The sequence below is a fragment of the Stomoxys calcitrans genome, chromosome 2 (assembly GCF_963082655.1).
Source record: "Stomoxys calcitrans chromosome 2, idStoCalc2.1, whole genome shotgun sequence".
In the NCBI taxonomy this organism is placed as follows: Eukaryota; Metazoa; Arthropoda; class Insecta; order Diptera; family Muscidae; genus Stomoxys; species Stomoxys calcitrans.
In genome coordinates this window covers 71,749,965-71,775,141 of record NC_081553.1, presented here as the reverse complement: position 1 = coordinate 71,775,141, position 25,177 = coordinate 71,749,965, and the positions used below count along the sequence as shown (strand labels likewise).

At 36.7% G+C, this 25,177-nt stretch overlaps 1 protein-coding gene across 6 annotated transcripts in view; it reads left to right on the top strand.

Moving 5' to 3' along the window:
- Positions 1–23,364, top strand: part of LOC106086795 (protein RUFY3) — a 42,843-nt gene extending 19,479 nt beyond the window's left edge. For 2 of the 6 annotated variants that reach the window (XM_013251605.2, XM_013251603.2), the window contains exons 3-8: positions 104–282; positions 355–609; positions 672–922; positions 4,116–4,258; positions 4,325–4,617; positions 5,084–9,710. In XM_013251605.2, the coding sequence (XP_013107059.2) occupies positions 104–282; positions 355–609; positions 672–922; positions 4,116–4,258; positions 4,325–4,617; positions 5,084–5,608 (1,646 nt within the window). In that variant the 3' untranslated portion in view covers positions 5,609–9,710. The other 4 variants (XM_013251601.2, XM_013251602.2, XM_013251604.2 and 1 more) reach the window with 4 other exon arrangements.
- The last annotated feature ends 1,813 nt before the right edge of the window (positions 23,365–25,177 follow it).

The following is a 25,177-nucleotide window of genomic DNA, read 5'->3' as shown; positions in this document are numbered from 1 at the left end:
ATACACATACTCGTCTTGCGATACCAAAGACTTCGTCACAACTCTTTATGAACTTTCTCATTATTTTCGTCTTCGGTATTTTCTTGTACAAATTACATTTTAGCTCGTGATCCGGCAGAAATAGAGCGTAGTAATTTGGTGAATATATGTAAATTAGTGGTTAAAGAGTTACTTGAACAATCAGTTCGCTATGGACGTATGCTGGACTCGGATCATTTGCCATTACAACATTTCTTCATTGTTATCGAACATGTTTTGGGTCATGGTTTGCGAACAAAAAAGGTAATTTTAAAGGCTATCCCTTCTTACAACAAAAAAGAAGCATCTCTAATTATACCATTCTTCATCATATAGGGCTTATTGGGACCACGCAAAGAGCTATGGGATCTCTTGCAGTGTGTTGAGACCTATTGTCCCGAAGCTCAAGATATAACAGCAAGTGTACGCGATCTACCCACAGTGCGTACTCATATAGGTCGTGCACGCGCCTGGTTGCGCATAGCATTAATGCAAAAGAAATTGGCCGATTATCTGCAGGCTCTAATTGAACATCGCGAAGATGCCCTATTTGAATATTATGAACCGCATGCTCTAATGATGAGTGATGAGGTTTGTTACATTGTTACAACGTGGAAAGTGATTTATTTGATTATGGTATTTATTTATTATAGATTGTTATAATTATGGGCATTTTGGTGGGCCTTAATGTTATCGATTGTAATTTGTGTGTTAAAGAAGAGGATTTAGACTCACAACAAGGTGTTATAGATTTTTCCCTTTATCTACGTTCGAGTTCACGCAATAATGACAATGAGGAGGATAGTCAACAACAACAGGCCGCAATCGATGCAAATGGTCAGGGAAATATGATTGCGGTATTAGATCAGAAAAATTATATTGAAGAGCTTAATAGGCATTTGAAGTGAGTTGAAAAATTTTTTTTTTTTTGAAATTTAAGAAGGAGACTGAAATATGGGTTATAGTGACAAAAATTGGTAGCATTTGTATAATATATCTAACATTTTTGTCATAGTTGTATATGCATAGAAAATTTTGTTGCGGGATAGGGTATTTTGCAAATGTTTATGCCGGTACAAAAATCTGTCTTTTCGTCATTCCCTTGGGAAGGTTCAGAATCGATTTTTTTCAGAAATATCCCAGATGCACCATACCTAGAGGTATTGGTCATTCCAATAGCAGCCTGGATCGATGATTTGGTAGCTCAAACTCACAGGAAACCCAAAAAAACAAAGAAAATAGTTACGAAGTCCTTTAAAATTGACAACAGACCGAACAAGTTTGAACAGGAGATTGGCGAGGATCGCCACCTACACCTGGAAGTGTGGCTTCAATAACAACAATGTATATGTGGTGCCTTCTGGTAAAATGTACCTGATAATGGAACCTTAAGCTTACTATATATACCCAGTGCACAAGAAGTGAGGCAAAAATATACGTACCAATTACAAGGGAATAAGTCTTATTGTGTGGGACACAATTATCTAAACTCAATAAGTTTATGAGATAACTTTGTGGCTTAAGACCTGGTAAATCCAACATAAACGCCAGATCCTGAAAGGGACACAAGAGTCAAAAGTTTCCATCTATTAATCTAATCCAGGTCTATGGTATTTAAAACCATGTTTGAGTTTAATATTCCTGCAAACTGGTCATCCCATCTGGTCAATATCGAATGTCAGTTACCATCTCCTTCGGATGTATGTGTTGGAAAGAAATTCAGAGACATCGATCGATCGAATAATATATAAGTTTGGTTCTCTGGTACAACAGCCGTTTTTGGATGACCTTCATGGAATTTGACTTTGTGCGGGCATCGACCAGGACTGAATTCAAATTCAATAAACTTTTTTTACACTGCTATAGAATGGGTTGTCGTCGTCATACAAAGATTTAAGTTCATCAATGCACTCGAAAGTTGTGAAAAATGGTCGTAAGAAAATTTTCACGAAGTAATTCCATTTTTTTGCGAAATAAACACTGGAAACTACTTAGTACGATTATGCTAGAAAATGTTAATCTTTTCAATGGAAATGTCAGATTGCACTTGGCAACACTTGGGAAAAAATTTATATAGCAACCCTCGTATGTTTGATTTATAGCTAAAAGCCTTACAGCATTGTAATTTAAGCGCCGGTATTGGTAAGCTTTGGTCTACTTTCAAGTCACTCTCGAATCCCAGCAGAGGGAATGATAGAACTTAGTCATATTTGGCAACATAACAGCGACTGATCAGAAGAGAAGTGCTAGGCTGTTCAACCGTCAATTTATTGAGCATTCCGAGAGTGATAGGGCTTCGCATACGTAATCTTCGAGTAGATGAACATCCTTTACCAATTGGCGTTTACGAAGATATAATTGATTGTCATCCATAGCCCCAAGTTGTCCCAGGCACTGGGCCCATATGGAATCTCTCCATTGATGCCGAAGAACCTGGATTGATGTACCGGAAGTCGAGTACGCAATCAAGATCCTCAACCTGTCTTTGGTCACCCTTATGGTTCTCGAAATCATTGGAACAAAGGAAAATCGTACAGCTCGTTTTTCCTGCTAGCAGCTTAGACGCACGAGGCACTACTCCTCCCAAGCCTTGTTGGAGAATTTTCATGTGCTGAGCATCAGCTTGGATTTTGTAAATTGCATAGTACTACCACTGCCTTGCATGCTATTGCTGCACATATTTGCCTTGGACTTATAGGATAGGATAAGCATTTAGCTTGTTGATCTTGCCGCTAGTCGCTGCAAAAACTTTGAAGATATCTGCCTCTAAATCTTCAGCTTCACTTCATTAACCACTTTAATATATGTGTAGTATCGATTGAAACCACCAACTATCCCAAAATACTAAGTGTCTTATTTTATAGCCTTTGTGGGTATATGCTACTGCAATTTGTCACTTGCCGGCAGCTCTTAAGGTAAGCTTAAGTGCTTTTTCAAAAGTGGCAACTCTGAAAGTTGTAGACAACGTCTGATACGTATGAAAAATGGATTATGGATTTTTTCGATTAAGGCGAGCTCTTTTTTCATTGAACATACATGTCTATAAAAAAAATTAAAAAACATATGAGGATACATGCCGAGTAGAGTATGCTCTATTCGATTTGACGTACGTAAGGAAAGTTTGTGGATATAGAAAGAGACAGCTCATGTCATGTAATAGCACCTTTGAGCGACGACGAAATTTTCTTTGAAAATCACATTTCGACGAAATATTCTGAAAATAAAATTTCGACGAAATTTTCTGTGATAATCAAATTTGACGAAATTTTTTATGAAAATCAAATTAATTTTTGTTTGTTTCTCTTTCGAGACGAGTTCAATGATCGGAGATGCAAATGGAAAAGGAAAGCCAAAGATAGCAACACACACCATCCACTATGGGACGTGTTTCGTCTTTGGTTAGAAGACTTTTTAGCCAAAAAAAAAAAAATTCGACAAAATTTTCGTTTAAAATCAAATTTTGACTAAATTTTCTTTTAAAATCATATTTCGACGATATTTTCTATGAAAATCAAATTTCGACGAATTTTTCGATAAAAGTCATATTTGGACTTAATTTTCTATAAAAACAAATTTTGACGAAATTTTCTAAAAAATCAATTTCGACGACGTTTTCTATGAAAATTAAATTTCGATGAAATTCTCTATGAAAATCAAATTTCGACAAAAAATGTTCTACAAAAATCTTATTTCTACAATGGGATATTGTCTTTGTTTTTAAATATTACGAATAGAAAAAGAAAACAAAACTTATTTTTAAAGTTCGTGACCACACCAAACTCATCGGTCAAAATGGACACATGCCTTTTTCTCATCTACGAATCACTGAAAAAGGCTGAAACTATGCTCTTAGGAATACTTTCCTTTTGTAGCGCAGCAAGAAAGAAAACAAACAACTCCAAACTTTAGTGAAAATCGAATTTCGACGATATTTTTTTACAAAAACCGAACTTCTTCAATTTTTTTATGAAACGTAATCTTTGACGAATTTTTTATGAACACCAAATTTGTTAATATAAAGTTAATCCCATATTTCAGTCTCCCAACCAAAAAGTCATTTTATATGTTTTTTTTAATAATCTAAACACCCTAACTAGTGCAACTGTGGCCAATTTACAAGCCAAAGTTGAGTCATTGACTACCACAAATGCTTTAATGAAAGAAGATCTGGCCATAGCTCGTAATAGTTTGTTAGCACTGCAGGCAGAAAACCAGGCTATGAGACAAAATTCTATAGCAAGTATGTCAACCATTCACTGTTTTTTAAATCATAAACTAATTTCAAATCATTATCATTAAACAAAAGATGTTGGACCACCTTCGTTAAATTCTAATCAAAGTGACAATAGCTCCAATAATTCCAAAGAAAATGATAAAGCATTGGTGGAAAATCTAAAGGTGGAACTGGATAAGGAAAAGAAGAAAGGTTCCGAGCTGGAAAAAGAACTAAAACTACAAGTAGCTTTGAAAGCTGAATCGGATATGGCCATGAAATTATTGGAAAAGGATATACATGAGAAACAAGATACCATAGTGTCGCTGCGATTACAGCTGGATGAAATAAAACAAATCAATTTGGAAATGTATCGCAAATTACAGGTTGGTAAATTAACCAAAATTAAATGCTAAACACAAGAAACCAAAAAAAAAAACAAAAACAAACAGAAGTAACGCCCATTTCATCTCAAACGCAATTCGTTATTAAGTTGTCAACTCATGCATCAACCACTAAGTCATCGATCACATGATCTTTAAACGCTAATTAAAAAAATAATGCATTTATTTAATTAGTTATTGAAATATTATTATTTATTATAATTTAAGGCTTAAAACATTTTTTTGCTACCAAAAAAGGATTGGAAATCCCTATTAAGATTCCCTATCTTTAGTTTCGTTTGGTTTATTCTCCCAAGTTTTTTTCCGTTGGCTTTTTACCAAATTCCTTTGATTTTAGGTTTACTTGTTTTCTTAACTCATAAATCATAAAATCAAAAAACAATTGTTATTGAAAAATATATATAAAAAAAAACAACTCCTCCATAATGTCACTGCCCGCTCACAACAGGAATGTGAAGATGAACTTACCCAGAAAGGTGAAATGGTAGCTCGTCTTCAAACCAAAGCCTCGCAAATTGGCAACATTCTACAATCGCTGGAAAAGAAATATGAGAATAAGCTGGATCAGCCACCGGTTACCTCGGCCGATAAGTCACCCAATACGCGGCGACAACAAAATCTACAAAAATTCGAAGCCATGACTAAGAAGCATAAACAAGACATTGGACCACCTATGAAACGTTTACATTTGAAAATGGACAACATACCGCCCTTCAATCCCAACAATTATCGCAAATCGCCTTCAGCCACCTCAGAAAAGTTCCACGAATCCACACCGGAAGTTAAGACACCGCTATCGGCCAAGTCTCTTAAGCTATGCCTGGATGATGGCCATACAATAACAGACGCCGACTTGAGTCTACACAAGGATGATGATGACGATATGACTCCGGCCGCTTCGTTACCCAACAATGCCAGTTCTTCAATGGGGGCATTTTTTATGCCAGATGAACAAAAGGCAGCAGCTAATTGAGATTAAGTTTTGATCATTAAGTAAAGAAAGTAAAAAAAGAAGGCTATTAGTTTAGTTGATTGTGTTTCGTTAAACGAACATTATTGCATTTAGTAAGAAAGGAAAACAAAAACCCAACACATTTTAACATTCTCTTTCAAATTTAAAATTGTTATATCACTCATGATGGGTTAGCTAACAAACAAATTTAAAAACTAAGTTTCAACACTCTATGTACACAAGCTTGGCTATAATAGGTTCTTGATAACGATAAGGCTCAAACAATTTCTGTGTGTTCTTAATTTGCTAAAAATCTTATAGTGGGTCAAATTTGCTTGGAATATGGAACCAATCAAATTTTAATTGATTTCAGGAGATTTCTCTTCCTGGAGAAAACGGAGGTTTCGTACTTCTGTTGATAAAGGTCTTCTATAGCCGCCTCAGATCTTCTCGTTCAAGTTTAACCGGCAATATCACATCAAAGTCTGACTTACAATCCCTCATACCTACCGATGATGATAGTAGTATTTTGTTTACCAATCCTGGAGTCTAATTCTCCTGAGCCGCTGAAGAAAATATTCATCCGCCCAAGGTGACCTCGTCCGGCGTGCTCAACTCATTCTGTGTCGTCGCGCTAATTGCTTCCTGGCGGTTGTGAGATGATGTTAAATAGGTTTGTTTGTAGCGAGTAACAAACAAACCTATTAATTTTGTATAGAGAGAAAAAAGGTAACTAAGCGGGTGCCATATCCTCGCCCATATACTGCCGATTTTAAATTAAATTTTTAGTGAGCGTTTAAAATAGAAAACACATGGTGTTGTGATTCATTTTGAGCGACAATGACTAGGTTAGGTAGAAAAGAGAATGCGGATATTAAACCACCCCATGCCATTAATGGAGGCCACCTTAGCACAGATGTTAGCATGTCCGCCTATGACGCTGTGCGCCTGGGTTCAAATCCTCGGAGGAACATCAGCGGTGGTTATCCCCTTCTGATGCTGGCGACATTTTTGAGGTACTTTGCCATGTAAAAACTTCTCCCCAAAGAGGTGCCGCTCTGCAATTGTAATTCGATTGAGCTCTGACACTTAGTTGGCAGAGTCTGTTAGCCGCGAAAATCGGTAAGGGGTCTCCTTTTTATTACCGAGTCCGAAGTAAGTGCCGCAGAACGACAACAGGTAGTAAAGAAGTTTAATATACCTCAACAATGTTGCCAGTATTAGTGCAAATTTTTATAATATTCCTGCCTGAGCTTCAGAGGGAATGATACACTAACTTTTGAGTTGATGGCCGCCGTTAAAATTAATATAGCTCAGACACGTGTTTATAATCGTCAGCTTGTCTGTGTATAAGGGTGGATCAATTTTTGGCGTTTGTTAAAATCGTTATCTATAACAAAGTTGTGCTCAAGTAACCATGGGACTAAAATTTAAACCGAGTTTCGGTTTTTGACTACAAAATCGGTTCTATTGATATGGCACAAAAAACAAAATTTTGGCATAAAAACCGGAAGCTCGACTTTGAATTTAGACCCGTGGTGTTTAATTAAACTTTTAGAATTGGCCGTATATTTCGATTTTAAAAGCCGCTGTGTGTTTTTATCCTACATAAATTGAGCTCCCCTAATTTGCATCTCCTGAGGAGCAGTGCTCTGCACCCACTAGAGTATCTAATACCTAACAGAACCGTCCTGACATTACGGACCGAGGGCATGTACAAACCATTCATTGGTAACTCTTTTTGCTGAAATAATGAACGCTGAACCCAGATGTTGTATTTCAAGTCTATTGAAAAGCGAGCCACTGAAGACGTAGTAAAACACACAAGTTGGTGTTAAGTAGAAAATTTTGAAAAACAACCCCCATTCAGTGCTTGGTAGTATTTTTATCTCAAAATGAAAAAAAAAAAAATAACTCGCTGGACACTGAGTCATATGAAAGCGTCTCGCTGTCTTTTTCAAGAGGTGAACTGATCACGAGAATCGTTGTTGTTTCTGTCTCATATAAAAAATCTACGTCTGCGAGTGTGAGTTTACCCATGCTTTTGTCAAATCAACCACGTTGCATCGTACGAAAGCAGACGACAAGAAAAATACTTTGTCTGAAGCAAAATGTACCCGAATGCTTGCACTGTACAGCGTGCATTCACTGAATTATGAATCAATCTCTCTTTTTGCATTCACTTATTTCATTGTCTTGTTATCTGTTTAACTCAGTTCTCAATTGTCTCATACAATGTTGTATTTTTTAACGAAGGGTTCAGTTCTTAAAATACTCTATGATTGTTAGTGTGTCTTGAAAGCAGAAATAAATGGTCTTGTGCAGGCCTTTGTTACGGACGTATTTAGTGATTCAGATGAAAAAGCATCGCTTCCCCAATATGGAGAGCCTGTGTTTCTGCAGACCCTGATATTCAGATGAGCAAGAAGCGCATGATACAAATAAATGCGTAATCATTTTATTCTCATCAATCCATCTTCTTTAGTAACCAATCGCGCCATAGAACCAATCGCTTATCAATTATACCTCCGAGATACACTAAATAAATATCCGATGAACCTTCCATTAAGCAGCCTGTGCTCTTGCAAACCCGGATGTGGTAAAAAATGCATCTTTATCAAGACAGCTTTTGCAGTAATTATTAGACGAGTTTTACATGCGTGCCGCCAAAAGATATATTGCGCATCGAAAATCTCTTAGAGGTACAATTGAAAGGTCTACCAGATGGAAGAACAACTCTCTCCATTTGTTAAAATGCCTATTCTCTTGTAGACCTGAACGTGAACCAAGCAAGTGCGATATCACTTCATGCTCCCAAGACATCTTACACAGCAACCTAATTGTGTGATTTCAATGCGTGCCGCCATAGGGTCTATCGTTCAGTGCCCAGTTATGTATAGATTTTCCCTCTTGACCGGGTATCGTTTGTCTAAAAATGTATTCGCAGCATAGACGATGCATCACGTGCTTTGGACCAAGACTTATAAGTCTTCGTGAAGTGATTGATGCTTGTGATGGGATTGCTTGATGTGTTCTATGGATAAGACAAGCTTAAAAATGTAATGTACGTTCTCCTACACTTGATGCTGGAGAGTTAGCTTATAATGGATAAACCGTGGCTATTTTGCTACCCCTTGAACTAACTCAAGCAACCACAATTTTTTCCGTACAAAAACCAATGTTTTCTGTTGTTTTTAAAACATCATTTGGATTGCCGCAGTCTTCTGAATCATCAATGTCTCCGCGACTACATTTGAAGTCGGGATATACATGTGTATTTCACATTTATTACCACTTTTCAAGACAATGCTTCACTTGAATTATATTACCATGCTTGGTATAAAAGTATAAAAAAATCGGCTGACTTAACTTTTGTAAATTTTTTCAGTTGATATTTAAGGAAAAAAATCAATAAATTTAATCTAGTGTATCATAATTATTTCCAAAACTCTCACATAACATATATGCCTTTAACACGAAAAAAATTTCCCCCTCAAAAATATTATGAAATCATCAAAATTACATACATACAACTATATATTGAAAACAAAAAATAGTGTAAAATTAAACCCCTAGTTGGTTTATGTATGTACCTAGTGGACCCTTTTCCAAATATGTAAAGCCCATTTAATTAAATAAATAAAAACTATATAACAATATTAGATGTATGTATAAAAAGGGCAAGTAACTATGAAATAAAGAATACCAAATAAAAAAGAATTATGAAAAAATAACAAAGATTATAGTAAAAATGTTGAGAAATTATATTATTGGTGTAGGATGATTATCCCAGCTACCCTAAAAATATATAAATGATGTAACTTAGAATTACACAAACCCAAGAACACAAACACACACAAACCCATAAACAAATATATATTAATTGTGTGTTTTGAGATATATTATTGTAGATTTTCAAGTTAGGATTTATTATTATTACTATTTAATTTGGAATAACCAAAAATTGAAAATTATACAATAATTAAAGGAAAGCTTTAACTTGTACCATGCTTCAACTAACTACTATATACATACATATACATGCATACATACAACATACACAAATACATGCATATATACTCAATAATTCAAAGAAATAAAATGAATCTCATTAATATACAAACTTTTTATTTTTTTTTAATTATTTCATTCGTTTATATCGATATCTTAATACCATAACACAAACCAAAAACAGTTAAAAAATAAAGGAAACTAAATGAATATAGAAAACAAAACTTTTCAACAACTAAGGCAAGATAAGCTACTGCTTGTAGCCCATTTTTAATAAGCTATCATATATCATATTACCGATTTCAGGGATTCTGGTAGAAGGGGAAGCTCTTTAGTTTACTTGCAGAGCATCAAAATGAAAATAAAAGAGAGAGAGGAGAGCCTCACTGTTGTTAGAAAAAGATGGTTTATTTTTTATTGCTCAACCCATAGACCTTTTTTTGCGCGATACAGATTCCTGAGTTAAAATAATACCAGGGAATTGGACAGGGCTAGAATAAGAAGCATTCAGGGAGTGAATGCAAAAAAATTAAAATGTTTGGGACCGTTTTACAAAAAACAAAATATTTTTATTTTCAAGTTTTTTTTTAGCCTGTTAGGGCGAAGATCACTATATTTCGAGACGAAGTTTTTCTTTTATTGTAACTGAGTAAAGCTTCGCTTGAGCCGTTCGTTAGCCATAAACGTTGAACGCAATTAACTTTGTTTATTGTAAACACTTGAGAAGCTTCGGCTTTCTTTTGTTGTAGAACCGAAATCTCTTTAATGGCAAAAGTGTTTCTATAGCCGCAACCGATTATTTGTTTACCGGAACAATAATTACTCTATTGTGTCTCTCTTACTCCTACTGAGTAAAGTGCAGTAAAAATGCTGATCAGTTCAGTCAAGTGCGGATGGAAAACTCAAAAAGTGACAATTTTAAATGTTCGCCTAGGTACAAGAATGCTGGTATTTCCAATGGCAAATATCATTAGAGCAACAGACAAGTGGCTGCCAGGTACACTAATTTCTAAGGCGAATATATTGATTGGTAATATGTACGCTATAAAGATATATCAATTCCAAAGTAGATATTTGAATGTGCGAAAAAAGCAACTCAAATAAGTATTTTTATACCCACCGCCATAGGATAGCGGTATACTAATCATTCCGTTTGTAACACCTCGAAATATTGATATACAACCCATAAAGTATATATTCTTGATCGTCTTGATATTCTAAGTCGATCAAACCACACCCGTCCGTCTATGAAATTCACTATAGCGGTCGAACCCGTAAAGCTAGCCGATTGAAATTTTACGCAGATAGTTTTTATTGAAGTAGGTCGTTGGGGATTTCAAATGAGCCATATCAGTTCATGTTTGGATATAGCTCCCATATGAACCGATCTCGCGATTTGACATTATAAGCCCCTAGAAGCCGCAATTGCTATCCCATTTGGCTGATTTTTTGCACAAATTGCTTTTTATATGATCCGAATCGGTCTATATCCCATATTAACCGATCTACTTATTGGACTCCATGAGCTCCTAGGAGCCGCAATTGTTGTTTGATTGGGCCATGTTGTTGTAGCCAGATGTCTATATGTGGAGGTGGCAATCCTCATCTAGCCCCTATAAGTGAGCAAGTTCTTTCCTGTTTCCGATAGCAGCGGGAACATGGTGGCAATTGGTTATTTAAAGGCGCCAATAACTCTCCTCGTCTTATCGAGCATCATGGGCACTCAGTATTTATGCAAAAGCCGGTGCCGCCCAGCCTCTGAGACCTCCTGAGAGGCCTCTGAGGCCGGCTGAGACTGAGCTGAGACTCTCCGCTCGATACCGCTGATTGTCCGCGACTGCAATTGCAGCTACTCCGTATGGAGAATGTGGATTAGATTGCTTAAGTACGCAGTGTTGCGGCAGGTATGTATCTCCACCTTAAAATTCTGGTTTTGCGGACGCGCTCCTCTCATGTGAGCCGCCATATGGCCGATGGTGCAATGCCCAGTTATGACTCCGTTTTACTTTTGCTGGTTGATGTGAGGCGAAAGAGTTCATGGGGATTGCACAGTGTTTTCATATCATGTGCTGGAAGTTTATTCAGGTATTCTAAAAATTGTATCACCCACTTCGCCACTCGAATGCAAGACATTGATTGCTGCCACGTGGTCCATATAAATACTGAGTTTTGAGGATAAAAGATTAATCTCTGCCCCTTCGATTGTTGGAATTGTTATAGTACAGACCTCTGCCTGACAGACTCTGTAAACGAGGGTCGCCTTTTATATTTCTGGATTAGAGAACACAAAAACAAATATTAACCAGTAAGGCAGGGCAAAAGTCGGGCGGTGCTGACTGTAATACCCTACACCTACCCTATAAGTACAATGTGGGAGCTATATCCAATTCTGAACCAATTTTGAGGACCTCGGCTAGCAAATATGTTCAAACTGTAATAACTACAGTTGCCAAAGACAACATTATTGCAAATTACCCAAAATCTGACGAACACATATATATGGGAGCTATATCTAATTCTGAACCTATTTCGAGCAAACTTCTCAGATAACGTGGATTCGTCGAGGAAAGCTTTGTGAAAAATGTTGGCAAGGTTGGTCAAACAATGCGCTTGCAGTGGCTCTTGGAAACTTCTCAGCTACTGTGGCAGTCGTCGAGGTAAGCGTTTTGCAAAATTTTTGGCAAGATGGGTCAATAAATGCGCTTGCTGTGACTCTAGGAGTGAAAATCGGATGATATTTATATAAGCTAATCTAAATCTGAACCGCTATCATTCAAATCACCAGTAATGTCGAGAGTCATTAGAAAATCCTTCCTCCCAAATTTCGAGAGAATCGGGTAACAAATTACCACTTTATTGCATTATTACTGCAAATCGGACGAACATATATATGGGAGCTATATCCAAATCTGAACCGATTTTAATTAAATTCATCTGTAATGTCGGGAGTCATAAGAAAATCCTTCCTTTTTATTGCAGTATTACTGCAAATCGGACGAACATATATATGGGAGCTATATCCAAATCTCAACCGATTTTTTCCAATTTCAATAGGCTTCCTCTCTAGGCCATAACAAATTTGAAGACGATCGGATAAAAATTGCGACCTGTAGTTTGTACACAAATTAACATTGATAGACGGACATAGCTAAATCGAATCAGAAAGTGATTCTGAGTCGATCGGTATACTTATCAATGGGTCTATCTTTCTTCCTTTTGGGTGTTACAAACTAAATCACTAAGTTATAATACCCTGTACAACAATAGTCGTGTAAGGTATAATCATCGAAAATCGCTTTATTGTTTTTCAAAATATTTCCCATTAAGATCTATACAATTTTGCATGCGTTTGAACCAATTGTCGAAGCACTTTTGCCACTCTGATTGTGGTATCTGTATTCTGAACGCATCAACCGCTTCCTCAGGTGTCGAAAAACGTTGACCACTCATTTTATTTTTTACGTACGGGAAAAAATAAAAGTCATTCGGAGCCAAGTCAGGACTATAAGACGGATGATTCATCAAATCGATGTTTTGAGTGTTCAAAAATGCAGTTGTTTCGTATTTTTGGAGCATTTCTTTCGACCAATCGACACGAGCCTTTTTTGAGCGATTGACAACTTGTGTGGGATCCAATGCCAACAAATTCTTTTGACGGTCAAAAGTTCGTGCGATATTGAATGTATGCTGGTCCCACTAATGCCTAAGGTTGTCTCAATCTCACGATAGGTCACATGGCGATCTTGCAATATCAGTTGGCGCACATCATCAATGGTTTTTGGAACAACAACTGATTTTGGACGACCTTTACCAAATTCGTCTTGGAGTGAACTACGATCTCGGCTGAATTCACTATACCATCGATAAACAGTGGTCCGTGATGGAGCTTCATCGCCAAAAATTAAATTAATTTCATCGAAGCATTGTTGTTGAGTTAATCCACTTCGAAAATTGTAAAAAATAATCACACGAAAATATTCACGATTTAATTTAATTTTTTGGACGAGATAAATCTTTTAAGTTACTGCAAACAACACAAATAGTGCTCGTAAGTCAAAACGTTCTCAGTACGTGTAACCATAAAAATGTCAAGTTTTACGATAGAGCTGTCAGTTGGCGGATTGCAACACAAGGGTTGTCCAATAAATATAAAAGGTAACCCTCGTATATCGTCAAACATAGCATATGCCTTCCAACTGTCCTCTTTTATCATGTCGAGTTCCTTCATCGTCGGCGCAAACGTGGCATCACAGTTCCGAATACAGACCTTAATGAGTTTTATATTCAGAATAACTTTCAATTCAGCTTATGGTGCACACATCTGCGATCCTTCTATTTTGATACAGGGAGTCTAAACATTTAACGCACCTCCTTGTCATTAAATTCAATGCATGAGTGCTGCCAAATTGACTAAATAAATGATGAGTTTTAGAAGATATGTTGAGAGATCAAGTGCATCGGAGTAGAATTCCGATTCCGTTCCCGGCACCATCTTGGAGCTTTATATGAAAATCGATATCTCGCCGCCCAATCTTACCCGTTGGCGAAGGATATTCTAAAAACTCTCTTTTGAGTTCGTTTTGGTATCAGCGCCCCGGCAACTGAGTTCGTGCATTCCTATCAGAGGTTTTGGTCTGTCGTACAGGCCTGTCATATATGTATTTTTTCTTTATTTGTCCTTTCTCCAAAGTGACGTCAAGCTTAATGACTATGAAAATTTTGTTAAGCAGAAAGATTTGATTATTGATGAGTAACTGAAAAGAACTAGAGCCTGTTTAAAAAACTGCCACTCTAACTTAACCTAAACTAGTTTCGGTAACAGGTATTGTGTGACCTTCTTCACTCTTCCCAGTGACCCCGATGCTGGCCAGCCTTCAGTTTTTCTCGAACACCTGAAAACAATTTTTCCTACCGACCATCATACACATATTGCATTAAATTATGCATGGGGCTAACTACACACTTTTAATCTAACATTCTCCTGCAAAAGAGCTTAGAGTAAAGACAATGACAATGAGGAGGAGAGGGCGTATAATATCAAGGGATTTCTGCAAGATAGGCTTGGAGATTCCTTAACATCAGCCCGGCTGAAAGGTGCGTATTGCCTTTGCTTTCTTATTCTCATCGATAATATCCCCAATGAGATAATCTACCGAGGTTAATGTGGTACGGTGATTATGGATGTCCTTTTAACTGTCTGAAAAATGGGGCACCACTTTCTCAGGAAACTAAAACTTTGCAGAGCACTTTGCTTTGCCTATGTGCTTCGCCAGTGCCTTCCATTTCGCTTATATAGTCCTCATTTCGAAGCTGTCCCATATTAAAATACATCTTTCCTCTCTCCGTATTAACTTAGTTGAAAAAGTTCGTCTAAAAGTAAAAAATGCGTTATGTTTGAAGTTTCGTCAAGTTCTGCATCATCGGGGTCTTTGCGATCACATTTGGAGACAGTTTGTTCAAAGCTTTTATAGCAAAATATTATCCAATAAACATTAAATATATAAAGTAAAATATAATTAAATTGAAAGTTAAGAAATAAACAAAGTTGGTAATTAAAAAATGTTTTCTAGGCATGGCTCCTCGAAAAAAACGAGTTTGGCCATACAGCATCGTGTAGAATTAAGATATCGATGTACATGTATATAATCTATATTATAAAGTATGGTTTGCTTCAGAGATTTTTTTTCGTATTATCAAGGGCTTTTAATTTACCTTTCTATATTTTTATTTTAATTTTTTATGATTATTCGATATTTTGAAACTCATACCTCTGCTATTTATTATTAACATTTAATTTAAATTAATTTTAAATATATTAAATCCTTACTTAAATATTCTAGGTCTTAACAACGTATGAGTTTACAAAAAAAATTATATAATGTAATCATAAATATAAAAAATACAATGTAATTCAGTTTTAAAATATTTTTATAAAAAAAAAATCAAAATTTAAATCCCTATTGGTTATCATTATTATTTATGGCAATAAATATTTTTATTAAAGTATTTTTACATAGTTGAAATACTTGGCGTTCTCACACTCATGTTAATTTAGTAAATAATTTTTCAAAAATTTCGAATAATTAAAAATCATTTAAAAATTATTAAATAAAAAACAAATAAATCGTATATACACAACTTTAATGGAAAATGTATGTACTACTAAACCATGGTGTTTCATTTCTATTCTTCTATCTTCAACAGGAATGTGAGGCTTCTCTTAAACACAAAACAGAGGTTATGATGAAATTAGAGTCCCAAAAAGAGGACATGGCTAATACTATAGCTCATTTAGAGCAAAAGTAAGTTGGCTCTAGTATTTTTGGATAAGGTCAATATAGTTTTGGCTTTGGGTGATGTTATAAATCTAAAAGTGGAAATAAATCTTAATTGATGATGTTCCCTACATTGAATTTATTAAAAAACCTCAAAGGCTTGTACCTAATTCATAGTGCCAGAAAAAAAATGTATTTGCGGCATTGTCCTTACATGACTAAGAAAACTACTTTTAAATATATATGAATAAGTTATACTGCTTATATTTTCTAAGGATTGATTGGGAAAGGTTCATCGCACATAGAAGTGGCCAGTGCAACGGGGATTGTAGAGTAGGATCTGCCCATGTCTGCGAACAGAGAGTCAACCACGCAGTGGACCATGAAATCAATTGGAGAGAGAGACCAATAGTTCTCCGAACTATTTGGTCTTGTTATCGTATCTATGAGAGGATGGTCCCTATAGGGAATGCGATAAATTTCTCCACACGCACATTTGTGTGTGCCGGAGCTAGTAAACTATCGATGGTACTATCGATAGTACCAACCAAATGTTTGGGATGGCCCCGTTTTGATTTTCTTTTCCTAAATATCTTTCATTTGAGACCCATAGTGTAGTAATTGGTCTATATATCCGTTTGGCAGGTTTTGGGGGTTAGGCGGCCACCCTAGACACCCCACACTAACAATGAATACCAAACTTTTGTTTTAGGTAACTATAAGAGTGCAAAATAAATTTTCCTTAAATCGCAACACCCAATTCCTAGATCAACCATTTTTGAAAATTAGAATAATAGGAAGTTGTTTTTGAGAGTGTTGTAGTTCCTCAGATATTCCGCCCAAATATGGATATCAAATTCTTGCTATACTCCAAATACCTTTCATTTGACACTCTTATTGTTGGAAAATAAGTTTACTTTAGGGGGTGATTTCGGCAATAACCGTAAACATTTGGCCTCAAAGATCGGCTTCACAGATTCGTTTTCTACTCTCAAATACTTTTCATTTGAGCCCCATATTGTTATGATCGGTCAATTAACCCATTTGAGGCGCCTAAATACATGGACACAAATTTAAATGTCATGTTTGCCGTGATCGGCAAATATACCTATGTAGCCGATATTCGTAATCTACTCCCGAATACCTTTACATTAGAATCATTTGTCATGATCATCCAAAACGCTCATTTGAAGATTGGGTGGCCCCCACTGTACTTGGAAACAATTTTTAATGTCATATTCGTATTCTACTCTCCAATACCTTTCATTTGATATCCATATTATCGCAGTCCTACATTTGATTTTGGATGGAGCTTTTGGGGTTAGGGGGAGGGTCCGCCCCCTTCCGATATGCAAAAATTATATTACCTGTTTTTCCTTCCAGCCGTTTTTGAGTCTATAAAGAACAAAACGACTAAACACAAATCCCTTCATTTGGCGCCCCTATGTGTTTAAGGTTAATCTTAAGGTCTGCGTGGTCAGTTAGAACGCCTAGTATTCCACATAGGAACTTGATACATAATTTTCCATCTGGTTCTTTCTAAAGAGGGTTTGTTGTTCATTTTGCCTAGCCATTCCCCTATGGCCTGGAGTCCTTCGTCGGCAAAGGCTGCCACATTAGTTGTTGTTGTTGTAGCTACATTTGCATATGGAGGCAGAGATACTCGTCAAGATCTTATAGGCTAGCAAGCTAGAGCTGGCACACTATCCATAATAGCAAAATTTTTTCGATAGTTTTAATAATCAGTATCGATAGTATCGATTTATAAGAAGCAATATCAATTCACAGACCAAACAAAACCAAGATTAATAAAATCAGTTGAAAGTCATGAGAGAAATCATTGTTAAAAAATTTTAACCTAATTGGATGAAAACTGCAATGCATCTTAAAAGCTACATGTAGTTTTGGAAAAGAATTTAAATTTTCCGATAGTATCCATCGGAAAAATATCAATCGATATTTATTCAAAAAATTAAATATCGATAGTGCCATCGATATTTTGCCAGCTCTATAGCAAGCTCGTTCCGGTCTATACGACAGATCGCCGCGGGAACAAGATGGCTACGGGCTATTTAAAGGCGCCAATAATATAAGGCTCCAATAAGGCGCCTTGTCGTATCGAGCATTATAAGCACTCAGTATTTAACCAAGAGCCGGTGCCACCCGTCCTCTCACTGAGACTCTCCACTCGATACCTTTTTTTTTATCAAAATGGACTACCAAATGTTTAAGTCAGTCTGTATCGGACATGTACGTCATCGATCAGTTTCATTAGAGTCCTCAGGTCCATTGTGTTCGACCTTTAATCGATGAGTGGTATCGTTGGCATTGCAACCCAAAATCATATTCCAGTCATTCTAGCGTATTAGTCAGAGCATTCGTAGGGGTCTGAATTTTTAGTCTTTAACCTCCTCGCCGACAGATCACAATTACTTGTCACTCGAGGAAGGGTTCCCAAACCAAGAGACCTTATTTCTACCAATATAAGGTTCCCAAAGCAAAACAGTGATGACCGAGGAATTTGAAAGAGCTAGAATTCGTTTGTTTTAGGTAGCCAAGGCGTGATCCTGATCTCTGAGCTTGTTTGCTTGTACTATAGGCGTGCAGCAGCGTAACTGCAAGTGTCAGCAAAACAGATACAGTGGTTCACAGCTTCTTTCAATCATTATGCAAATTTCAGTATTACAGAAGATATATAACAGAATACAATTTCAAAGTGAGTATATCACTGTCTAAAGGTATGTTTAAAAGAAAAAAATGTCCTCACTGCTAGAGGGAGAGCGCAAAATGTTTCTATACAATGAATATAATGAATATCACAGATGATTTCAACCAGCGAGTTTTTAGTGATTGTTACAGCCTCTCATCTACTTAAATAAAGGTAATTTTACTTATGTGAGTTCGTTGACATATTTGCAATAATCTAGGCTAGTTATGCTAGTTATTTAGTATTGTTTCACTGTTCCAATCGACTCTGACGCCTCATTTTTAATCATGGGTCGTCGCACTACTATTCAACAAGGAGAATTGGTCCCGGACCATTACAAAAAGGGGCTTTCTCGTATGTATATCATATACATACCTTATTCTATTAGTATAAATGGGAGAAATAGTATAACAGTTGTGTTATGGGTTTGCTTGTGCGTGCTCATTGAACAATAACCGAGGGAAACAGTGAGGAATGTATTTATTTTTTTACTTGTTCTCAAATAATTGTGATACCACAAATATTTTCTCATCACAAGTGGTGCAAGAAATAAAATGTGTGTATACATCGTAGATGGGCACCAACACTCATCCGCACATAATTTCGTATGCCCGCGGGCAAAGAAGAGGCGAACAGAGCAAGCAGCTTCGTGTGGCCTCGTTCGCACAGCGTACAATAATTTTTTGTTGTATCACCACTAATATCTGTTTGGAGAAACCATAGTAAATCAGATATGTTACTCTCTTTACTCCCCACACTTGATCCTGTTGAAAAATTACAATACCAACTTGTAACAGAAGCTGAATTCTACTTATCTGTAGTCAATGCAAATTTGAAAAACAAAAAAACAGTTTGAAACGAAACAATCAGTTGTAATGTGTACGCCTTTAGCTTCTACCTCTCTTTGACTACTCGAGGCGGAACCGGATTCCGGCCCCAAGCCTGCATTATCTATTCCTCAGGCAAAGTTCCGAAGCCTTCAGAATCAGGTCCGAAATCATCGGCTTAGTCTACAGTAGTTATTTGTGGGCTAGACCTATTTTGCAGTAAAACTTTCAGCCCTATTCTGAATAACAATTTACTGGGAGTTTTTTCCCTAATCCCCTTTCCCTTATTCTAAACAAACTTCGAAAAAGGGAAATCTCACCCAGGGAAAAAAGTAGCTATTCTGAATCGATATGAAAGGGAGAATGAGATGATAAAACCTGGGAGAAATTCCCCCAAACAAATGAAAGGGAGTTAGAATACAAAATTGTGAAATTTTTGTTTTTATAAAAAAATGGCACCACTTATTACTTTCAAAAAATTTAAAATATATGGAAATTATTTTTCACTTTTTCATCAAAAACAAGTACAAATTATGTTAGGTTCTCCCAGTTTAAATATGTCATGTACACACCATAGAAGATTTTCTTAAGTTTTTCAATTTTATTGGCACTTCATTACGAGTCGGATACTTAAGGGAGGTCCCTTATCATTGACCTTAAAGTCGAATCGGACGGCACTCAATGATGTGCAAGAGGTCTTCTGCCTGTTCCTTAATGGAATGATAGTGGGCAATTATTCAAAGATACTTGGCGCCACATTTGGCAGCATTTACTCCACAAGAGTAAGAATAAATCCATAAGTCGCTTTCCGGCAGCACTATGTCCTGCAGCCGTCCCTACCACCAAGAAACCCGTCCGCTCGGAAATGTCGATTAGATCTTCAAGTTCTAGTTCCATAAAAGTAGGCCTTTAAATAAAACGGCGTATCAGGCAGACCAACACAGCATTCATACGATTCAGCCACCTTAACTTCTTTTGGCAAGGGAACGCCAACATGCAGAATGTGTGCCCCGCATGCAACCAGGGACAACACGCCACAATTAATCTGTCTACCAGACCACTCTGGAAGCTTCTAATTTAGCCAACGATTGTTAGATGAAGATGGAAAGTTGTTATCACAACACTTAAATATGGTGACAAGCTGTGTGCACTATTAAAATACAAAAATTAAAACAAACATTACAAAAGCAACAGTAAACATGTTTGTAAACATGTTTGTAAACTTTTTTATCAACCTTTTTAACTTCTTTTTGCTTATTTTCCATTTTATGTTCTTTTTTCAAAAAATAATAGTAAAATGTTTAGCCAAAATAAAACTGCTGAAGCAAAACAACTGTTTTCGAGAATTCGAAATTCCTTCTCCCCATTCAATCAGGGAGTTTATTCCCAGGGAGTTTTCAAAATTGGGCTGTTTGGGTTTCGCTACTTTCCAAGAGTCCGTTAAATTACCCAACGAAAGAATTCAGTAGTTTTTCATTTGCGAATCTTTCCAATAGGTTTCAAAAACATTATATCGCTACTTCGCCTATCCGAAATCATTTGTTTGATCAGTTTAGTGTCCACTTATTCCCATTGGGTGTCCGTAATGGCCATTCTATGACTTAGGTACTCAGTTGTCCTGTTGCAGCCTATCGTCCAATCGTCTCACAAATGGGTTGCCCTCATAGCTTTTTTGGTTGACACAGAACCAAATAATCTCTGTCACTCCACCAGCGACATACTGTCTCCTCTTTTAATCTGATCTGCAGTCTTTTTTTTAGTGATTTTGCTATCGATGAATATATATAGATGCGGTGTATTTCATGCATCTTCTACTTCCGGTTGGCCTTCATATCACTGAACCGGGACCTACAGGCATCTGTTCCTTTCATGAATTTCACCCAGCCAGTTTAATCAAGAAACACTCGAGCAGTTAAGGCCCTTCGTTATCTGGTCGCAACATTCATCTTCCCATGATTGTACTTCCGAAATATCTGTAGAACAGTCCACAGAGATCTTGCTCTCGAATATTAGCAATCGGATGCCGTGATATATCACAGACTAAAATCTTATTAATGCCAGACATTTGTAATACTCGCAGCTAAACTACTCGTGACAGCAATGAACACCACACAGATTGGATCTCATTGTTCAAGTGTGTGTGGCGCTCTCCGTGAACCTTCAAAAGAATATCTTAGTAAGCAAAATAATATCGTTAACATATATCCTTCAGAGAAGAACAATACCTTGCGAGAGGTGCATGGGATAACAGCTATCCCATGCACCTCTCCACCGCAGCGCAAAAGTTAGCATGACCGCCTATGACGCTGAACGCCTGGGTTCGAATCCTGGCACAACCATCAGAAAATTTTTCAGCGGTAATCATCCCCTCCTAATGCTGGCAACATTTGTGAAGTACTTTGCCATGTAAAAATTTCTTCCCAAAGAGGTGTCGCTCTGCGGCTCGCCGTTCGGACTCGGCGATAAAAACGAGGTCCAGTATCATTGAGCTTAATATTGAATTGGACAACACTCATTGATTTGTGAGAAGTTTGCCCCAGTTCCTTAATGGAATGTGCATGGGCAAATTTGCATTAGCACCTCTCTCAAGGAATTGTTCTTCTATAAGGATATTATTTGGCTTAGTAAGATATTCTTTTGTAGCGCAGAGCCTGGGTTCAAAACCTGACGAGATCATTAGAAAAAATTTGTCGGTGGAGGTTTTCTTCTTCTAATTCTGGCGACATTTGTGAGGTACTATGCCATGCATAGAAGCCATGTAAAAACTTCTCCTAAAGAGGTGACGCCTGCGGCACCCTTTTCGGATTCGGAGGACACTCATAATTGAGCTTAAATTTGATTCGGACAGCACTTAATGATATGTGAGAAGTTTGCCTCTGTTCATTAATGGAATGTTAAGGGACTAATTTGCAATTTGGATATTTTTTTTAAACATACGTTTTAGCACTCATGCAATAGCATGAGTCGAAATAAGAGTACATATTATATTAATCCACAATCTCTTGAAGCCACAAAGCCAAAGCCATATTGACCGAACTTTGAATATCCATCTTCTGTGTTAATTATATTCTTAACTTTACCAACATTTTTCTTTCAGATGGAGCAACGATAAATTAAATTTAGGCGAAATTCTCAAAACTACCTCACAAACTCTGTCCACTCAGGTAAATGCTTCGGAAGAACGAGCATCACGTGCTCAACTCGATCTAAAGCGGGAGCATGAGCTGCGCATAGCTCTACAAGAAAATGAACTACAACTGAAAGAGAAAATCATTCAGTTGGAAAATTGTATTAAAGAACTGAATAATGAAGTACAAACATCGAAACAGATGAAAGCTGAACTCGAAGAGGTGCGACACCAATGGTCAGAGGCTCAAACTACACTCGAGGAATTGGGCATACAATTGAGTGAGAGTAAATTAAAGGTTTCCGAATTGAAGGAAAAGGAAAAGAGGCAACAGGAACTACTGAACACCACCTCAAGCATATTGAGTGATGCTCAAACAATACCTGGGGCACCCGGTATATGGGCTCCCGATTCCATAGTTAGCCATTGTACGGCTTGCAAAAAGGAATTCAATTTAACGCGGCGCAAACATCATTGTCGCAGCTGTGGTGATATATTTTGTCGTGCGTGTTCCGATCACACACTGCCATTGTCGGGAAAACCAGTGCGAGTGTGTCTTTCCTGTTTTGCATCGCATAAATGATTGTTGTATATCCCCAGAAGGTATCATCCTTAAAGAGTGCTATAACATATTTTGTATGTATGTATGTGTTTGCATTTATACATATGCATATATGTGATTTATTATTATAATTTTTACAGCTTGTGGTTGTTTTTTTTAATAAAATAATAATAATTGTTATCTTTGTATATAAAGAACATTTTTATAAACAAATGAACAACTTTCGTATTTTATTGACGAAAATATATATAAAGTAAAAAAAGCAAAAAAAAAAAAAATAAAGTAATTGTTGTAAAAATTTTTAAGATATACATATATAAAATATGCATGTGTATTGCTCTAAAATACTGAAATAAATGTATAACTATTTTTATCTAAACTATGTTTGTTGAGCTGAAAGACCCACCCACTATACAAGGCTTTTGTTAGAAAAATATTTCTTTGCCAATTATTTTTTTTGAGTTGTTGAATTGGGAGTTATATGTATTAAAAGAGTTATGAGCATTTTAAGTTTAAAGATCTACAACAAATTTTGTGATATTTTCAATTTTATCCCCCATTCCGGTTGTAGCACATCGTAATATTCACTTCCGTTACTATAGAGTATACACATTCATGATCATCGTAATAATCTAAGCCACTCTATGCATCTGTCTGTTGAATTCACGCTATAATATTTAAAAACGTAGCTATTGAGCTGAAACTTGGCGTATATAACTTCGAAGGCAGGTTGTATTCGACGTTAGGCTATATATTTTGATAAACTCTTTATATAGACCGATCTCCTAATAAAGGGTGATTTTCTAAGAGTTTTTTTTTAACAAAAACACGTTAAATTCAGAAAAATGCATGAAATCTTTATATAAATCGATAATAAAATGCTAATTTTTGCATATTTTGCCCATGAACATTCCACTAAGGATCAGGGGCAAACTTCTCACAATTCAAGTTTAAGCTCCATGATAAGAGGCCTCGTTTTTATAGCCGAGTCCGAACGGCGTGCCGCAGTGCGACGCCTCTTTGGAGACAAGTTTTACATTTTAATGTTTAAAGATTATTGCATGCAAATGTTAACCGTGACTGTGCCTCAAATGGTCCTTCAGCCTAGTTCAATTTTGGCATACTCTTTCCAACATTTTGGCCGGTATCTTCCGAATAAATGCTTCAATGTTGTCTTCCAATTCATCAATTGAAGCAGGTTTGTCTGTATAGACAAAAGCTTTAACATAGCCTCACAAAACAAAGTCTAATACCAATACCAGACATGGACCAACTTATGGGTCATGGAAAACAATTAAGGATTTTGTAAGTAGCACAGAATTCCTAACTTAGATTTTATTTTTCGAGGTTACTTTTTAGTATTTAGAGCGCACAATAAGCCGATTGCTGGTTAAGGTGTATGTCCATAGTGGCATGGGGCGGATTAATATCCGCACCCTCTTTTCAACCTAACCTAAACTACTTGACAATAGACCGGAAATTCAGCTTATACCCTTTGACCACCCTATTGTATTCCAGATTAGTTGAGCACCATTCTGGCAGGTTTAGATCTTATTACACTACGTGTCATTTAGATGGCGAGTTCACACTGGCGCTGCATATTTTGCTACTGACATGCTTTGTATGTAGTCAAAAAGACTTCTTTGTCAGCGTCCCAAATGCCGCAAATTTCTTGCTGATGCGAAAATTCTTCAACAAGGTTCAAAAGGAGTAATATCACTTCGTCTTAGCTACTGGCGAGACAAGGGCAATTTATATGTCCAGAGATAGCTTGTAAACCTTGGTGACAGGAAAAGTCAGGGATTCAACTCCCAGTACATTCAAATTCTTCATCATCAGTGTAGAAATATCGTCGAGGCTCAACGCCTTGCACTACTTGGCGCTGCAGATGACATTTGTATCTATTCCATCGGTTCGGAGATCACAAATGGCTCTCCCTCATGCTATATCACTTACTTAATGCTGAAACATTTAGCTGTTAAAAACAGGGCGCTCCGGTCAGTTGCTGTTAAAAATTACTGATGTCCTATCATCCCTTCTGCCGAAATTCAAGAGAGACTTGACAGTACGCCACACCTTAC